The sequence below is a fragment of the Papaver somniferum genome, chromosome 6, assembly GCF_003573695.1.
Source record: "Papaver somniferum cultivar HN1 chromosome 6, ASM357369v1, whole genome shotgun sequence".
Taxonomy (NCBI): domain Eukaryota; kingdom Viridiplantae; phylum Streptophyta; class Magnoliopsida; order Ranunculales; family Papaveraceae; genus Papaver; species Papaver somniferum.
This window is the reverse complement of record NC_039363.1, coordinates 66,034,218-66,040,217: the sequence shown is the minus strand read 5'-3', so window position 1 is coordinate 66,040,217 and position 6,000 is coordinate 66,034,218. Positions and strand designations below refer to the sequence as shown.

Sequence of the window (6,000 nt, the reverse complement as noted above, 5' to 3'; positions counted from 1 at the left end):
GCTTAAATGATGGTTTTCTTATTTTTTGTGAAAAATTATGATTGGTTTTCAAAACAAGCCTTATCTTTTTGAAAAGCATGGATTACTAAAGTTAGGTGTTGGACGTTTATAGCTGGGTACTAAACATTAAATAGCCCTAAAAAAATATAATATTTCAAGTTTTGGTCCAAAATTATACCCCCCGTACCTATTATATAGGCGGAATATTGTATTTTCCTTGTACCATTAGATAGACGGAATGGCAATTTCAAGATGGCTTTTAACCATTTTATTCCTATTTATGTTGCTTGGTTAACATAAAAAATATAATAAAGGATAAAACAAGAAAAGTCATGGGTATTTATAAAATCAAAAAAAAATTCTTAATCTAAGAAATTCTTAAAATTATATATGTGGTACGGAGGGAATATTAAATTTCGAAAATGTAGTTTACAAATTTAATGGAAACTATAAGGAAGATTAAATTTTACTATGAGAATCTAATCCCCAATGCTCTAACAAACAAGGAAAAAGAAAAAGAAAATTAGGTACTGCCAAGTGCCAACCAACTGAGAAAAAAAAAAAAGGAAAATGACAAGAACGAGATTATGAACCCAGAGATCGTCCTCATGGACCTCATCTAGGATAAAGTTCACTTATTGAAGTTTCATTGATGCTCCATGCTGCTGATTCATCAGGTGACTTGTCCTGCGGGATTCCTTGTTCTTCACTTTGGCCTAGATATGGAGACGATTTGGGTTCTATGCACCTTGTACTACCAGCAAAAAAAGCAGGTGCTGAAGGTAAATCGAGACTGACAGAGTGGCTATTGAGCATTAGGAGGACCGTTGGCATTGTGGGTCTATCTGCAACATTTTCTTGAACACATAATAACCCAATGTGGATGCATCTCATCGCTTCACTTCTAGAACATGTGTCCTTTAAAGTTGAATCTAACAATTCTACAGGAGATCCATTCTTCCAATGTCTCCATGCCTGCATCAATTTATCCATTACTAAATTAGTCATCACGTCATAAAAAAAAAATACAGAAGATTGGACACAAACAAGACATTATTGATACTCACATAGCTTAGAAGGTCCTGAGAAACATCTGACTCTTGAAAACAATTGTTTTTCTGTCCACTGAGAATCTCTATAACTAAAACACCAAAACTAAATACGTCTGATTTCACAGAGAATTGTCCATGCATTGCATACTCAGGAGCCATGTAGCCACTGCAGCACAGAACACCAAAAGATATAAGAAACTCACATTTGATTTGATGTCATTAAGAGCAATAAACTGTTCAATGATTTGAAGTTTACACTTACTAAGTTCCGACAACTCTATTTGTATTAGCTTGTGTTTGGTCAACCACAAAAAGCCTAGCCATGCCGAAATCTCCAATTTTAGGATTCATGTCTGTGTCTAATAAAATATTGCTAGCTTTGAGATCTCGGTGGATAATTTTTAGTCGAGACTCCTCATGAAGATAGAGAAGACCTCTTGCTATCCCTCCTATTATCTTGTATCGTCTTTCCCAGTCCAGATGTGCACACTTATCTGGATCTACACATTCATCCAACCAATAGAGAACATTCTGAACAACAATTTCAATCTAAGAAAAGTATGCATATCAACTTATTTATGTTCCAATAACAATAAATGGACAGTGTAGGAGGCAAACCGAATAGGAATTGGTCAAGGCTTCCATTTGGCATGAATTCATAGACGAGTAATTTTTCTTCACCATCTATACAGAAGCCTAGAAGTCTCACAAGATTTCGGTGCTGAAGTTTAGCTACTAAGGTAACTTCATTTTTGAACTCTTGTGCACCTTGACCTGAATTTTTCGAAAGCCTCTTCACGGCTATTTCCTGTCCGTCAGAGAGTGTACCCTGAGGACATTACATAAATAAACACAAGAGAGAGAAGTTCTTAGCAATCTGATAACTTAAAATCATGACCTATTCGAACTTAGATGTGTGTTAAATGTTTTTACCTTATAAACAGACCCAAATCCACCTTCTCCAAGTTTATTAGCTTCAGAGAAGTTGTCTGTTGCGCCACTTATAGTGCTGAAGTTAAATTGCAATTCTGTACTTTGCATCTCATCATCAACATCTTCATGAGCAAGAAAGACAAACAAGAAAGTGAGTATCAAATAAGAAAGACAAACCATATGAAGTAGCATATGCTCCTAGGTGTTATGTTTGAGGTAGTAGCTACTTACTGACGAGCTTCTGTGTCTTTGTTCTCTTTCTTCGAAAACAGAAGAACCAAAAGGCAATGGTGGCAAGTGCTGCAATAACAGAAGGAATGACGATACTAATAGCTAGTATGGATGAATTTCCCTTTGCTGCAGAAATTTGAACATTAAGATTAAGAACAGAGTAAAAGTAGTCGAAAAACAAAGATCCTAACTACCAAAAAGCATTAACTGATATCTGAACTCTAAATGCTCAGATATCAGTCATGCTGATTTCTTTCCGCAAAACAAGGCCACGTAGACCTATACAGAGTTGTAATTTGAGTACTTGAATACCCAAATTGAACTCTCCCAGTTTGATTTATAATCACTAAAATGAATTAAAAATGAAACCGAATACAATTTCTTTTGGGCGTAACTGAGCATTGAACTCATAAATCACAGATTTCCTTTATAGTTCTGTTGGGTAGGATCGATATATCACATAACAAAGGAGTAGTACTTACCGTTTGGTGTAGTTGTACTCGTATTCGTCGATGATGGCTGTAAAACGGGAGGAGAAGGAAAAGGAGACAGTGGAGGCGGCGATGGAGTAGGTGCAGATTGAGCGAAAGGATATAATTCATATCTTAAATTACAACTTGGTCTAATAACCCTTCCACCTTGTTTCCCATAACAGCAATTAGGTAATTCAGAGATAGCTCCAACAAGACATTCATTACATCTCCTCGGTAAAATATCAGTAGTACACTGTACTAACCCATATACTTTTTGGAAATCATTAAAACTTGTATCCGCAGTAGCAAAATTTGAAGAACCATTTGTAATAGCTTTTTTCACCAAATCGTTCAATAAATCCGCTAAAATTGGATTAAACTTAACCGGATCGGTAACGTTGTTAACATTTAATAAATAAACTCTCGGACTATCTTGCATTAAATTGAAGTAATACTGATTTGAATACCTTATCATGCACATTTCATACCATATAATTGCTTGTTTAGAGGTTGGGCATCTCTCATCTGTAATGATATCTTTAGCTGCAGTTTCAGCACAAGTTTGACAATCCTCTGATGAAATATCACCTCTACATTGTAAAGAGCCGTAAACCGTATCCGGGTTTCGTCCGGCTGTGGAGTTATAGTATCCATTTCTTATTCTTGAATTGTTGGGTGATGAGAGAGAAGGTAAAAGAATATTAAGGTTCTTTTGAAACGCACTGTTAGTCGTATAATTACTTCCCAAACAGAAATGGTAAACATATACTGGCTGTGCTTGTGCAGCTGTGTTTTGTATGATCAGTAAGCTTGAGAGAGAAAACAAGTAGATGAAGAAAAGAAGTAGATTAAAACAACCCATGTTTTTTGTTCTGATGATCATACAATACATTTTTTACTTTCTGACTTTTGTAATGAACTCAATCAACCACAATCATAAAGGGTGAGGTTGGTTTCGCATTCAAGTCTGAAGACTAGCTAGAGAAATCAATTTCCACATTTGAAGATTATGTGGTTCTGTGTTATTGGGTGTCAGTCAAAGTCATGTTTGTTTAGAAGACTCGTTAGTCAAACCAGGCGAATATAAAGTGTTGCCGTGTTGGAAGCGGAACTGCGCTTTTAGGATTCCTACACTTAGGTGGGGTTATCTCATGAAAGATATCCGGAGGTTTGCCCGGAATGATTTATTTGGGGCACCACTGCGAGATTAGGGTATACCTGAAAAAAGTGGGGTCTAACAACCTCATTCAATATTTCGTTTAGACAATCTGAATGGACAAACTCTAATTACAATTTTGAGAGCACCAACTATTAAAGCTAGTTCAATCAAGAAATATATTCAAGAGTTATATTTCTGTTTCTTAATGTAATTAATAAATCAAACAGATAGAAATCTGTGAGCCTGATTATTATAAGAAACAACTTGGACGGTATCAAAAACCAATATCTAGGTGTCAATCAATTCAATCAACAATCAAAGGTTGGATTTACAATTGATTGAACTTACGCACAATCTATAATATATAAACCAATATAATGCGGAAAAGAAATAACACAGACACCAGAAATTTTGTTAACGAGGAAACCGCAAATGCAGAATAACCGCGGGACCTAGTCCAGATTTGACCACCACACTATATTAAGCCGCTACAGACACTAGCCTACTCCAAGTTAACTTCGGACTGGAATGTAGTTGATCCATAACCAATCTCACACTGATCAAGGTACAGTCGCGTTCCTTACGCCTCTGAAACCCAGCAGGACTCTGCGCACTTGATTCCCTTAGCTGATCTCACCCACAACTAAGAGTTGCTACGACCCAAAGTCGAAGAGTTGATAAACCAATTTGTCTCACACAAAAAAAAGTCTATTTAATAGATAAACCTGTCTCCCACATAAATACCTATGAGTTTTGTTCCGTCTTTTGATAAATCAAGGTGAACATGAACCAATTGATACACCAGACTTGTATTCCCGAAGAACAGCCTAGTAATATCAATCACCTCACAATAATCTTAATCATATGGTAGCGAAACAAGATATTGTGGAATCACAAATGATGAGACGAAGATGTCTGTGACTACTTTTTATCTTGCCTATTGGAGATTAAATCTCGAACAAATCTTAGAGAAGATAATACTCAATACCATAGAATACAGCAAGATCAGAACATGTTGATGCGTGTCGTAGGTGCACAAATTAATTTACTTATCTTCTACTTTACTAATAAATAATACAGCAGTGAATAAGATTCGTTTCCACGAAGAGCAGGGAGTTTTATTTGTCAAACAGTGTCACAATGGGGATTTGTTTTGGATTTTTAAAGCTAAATAAATAATAAAGCAATGAAAAGTAATTAAGATTGCAAGAAATGAAGAGAAATATGATCAGAGAACAGTTTTTCGATAAACGGTCTGACAGTTATGGTCTTTGGCTGAACTACGTGCAGTCTGAATTTTTCTGACGAAAAGGTATTCGTCATAATCTTCTTCTAAAATAGATTCCGGACTCAATAAAATTAAACATGGGGATGCAAATATGATATGAAAACAATAAAAACAAAAAATAAAACGGTTTAAGATACAAAACCTATGGGTTGCCTCCCATTTAGCGCTTGGTTGAAAGTCGTCAGCCCGACTTGGCATTCTCCTAATTACTTCTCCAGAGGGAGTAAATCTTGAAACTCAAGGGAGTCTAAATCCACCTTGTCATGTTGAACCTTCCCAAATACCAAAATTCTGAAAATTTGAGGATCCACCCATAAAATAATCTGCACTGCAAATAATAGCTTTACAACGATGTTAGCACAGAATAATAATAGTGATGCTATCACTCGATAGGAGTTTCCCACACACTTAGTCCTTTATACACCTGGAAGTGTATAGAGAACATATAATTTGGAAACCTCTATGGATTCCTCTTGGTGAACCTGCACAATGTGAGAATCAAGTATTTCCAATGGTGGATATTTAGAATCAAAGTCCAATAAAACTTCTGAAGCACATGCGTTCAAGCATAATTGAGGTAAAGGAGAAGAATCAATATGCAAAGGATTAGACAAACCTTGCAAAAATTCTTGTATTGCGGAATCCTCTTCATCCTTAGATAATTCAAGTGAATTACTTACCTCTTGTATCTCGTGGTCCTCTTTCAAACCTTGTAACCATTTCTTATCATTTTATGCTTCAACCAAAGTGTCAGCATCATTATAATCATTGGCAAGCATAATTGGGTCTTCCACGAATTCATTTAACTTGGTTTCATTCTCGAGCATCATATCTTCCATTGCTTCTCGGCAGCATCACTACCAT

The 6,000-nt window shown here is 35.9% G+C and overlaps 1 protein-coding gene across 1 annotated transcript; it reads right to left on the bottom strand.

Annotated features, from left to right (window-relative positions):
* Positions 1-389: 389 nt before the first annotated feature.
* LOC113287829 (putative receptor-like protein kinase At4g00960) lies at positions 390-3,658 on the bottom strand. The gene is made up of 7 exons (XM_026536678.1): positions 2,699-3,658; positions 2,217-2,342; positions 1,986-2,107; positions 1,671-1,881; positions 1,315-1,552; positions 1,068-1,218; positions 390-975 (listed from the first exon to the last, which is right to left on the bottom strand). Exons 1-7 carry the CDS (start codon positions 3,579-3,581, stop codon positions 616-618), a joined length of 2,091 nt encoding a protein of 696 aa, XP_026392463.1. The 5' UTR covers positions 3,582-3,658; the 3' UTR covers positions 390-615.
* Between the last annotated feature and the right edge of the window lie 2,342 nt (positions 3,659-6,000).

Bases quoted from the DNA above. Each gene is read 5' to 3' on its own strand.
- LOC113287829 (XM_026536678.1), bottom strand. From the start codon at position 3,581: ATGTATTGTATGATCATCAGAACAAAAAACATGGGTTGTTTTAATCTA. The intron at 2,343-2,698 runs GTAAGTACTACT...AAATTTCTGCAG, and splicing joins GAGTACAACTACACCAAACG to CAAAGGGAAATTCATCCATA. The intron at 1,553-1,670 runs GTTTGCCTCCTA...ATGAATGTGTAG, and splicing joins CCTTGACCAATTCCTATTCG to ATCCAGATAAGTGTGCACAT.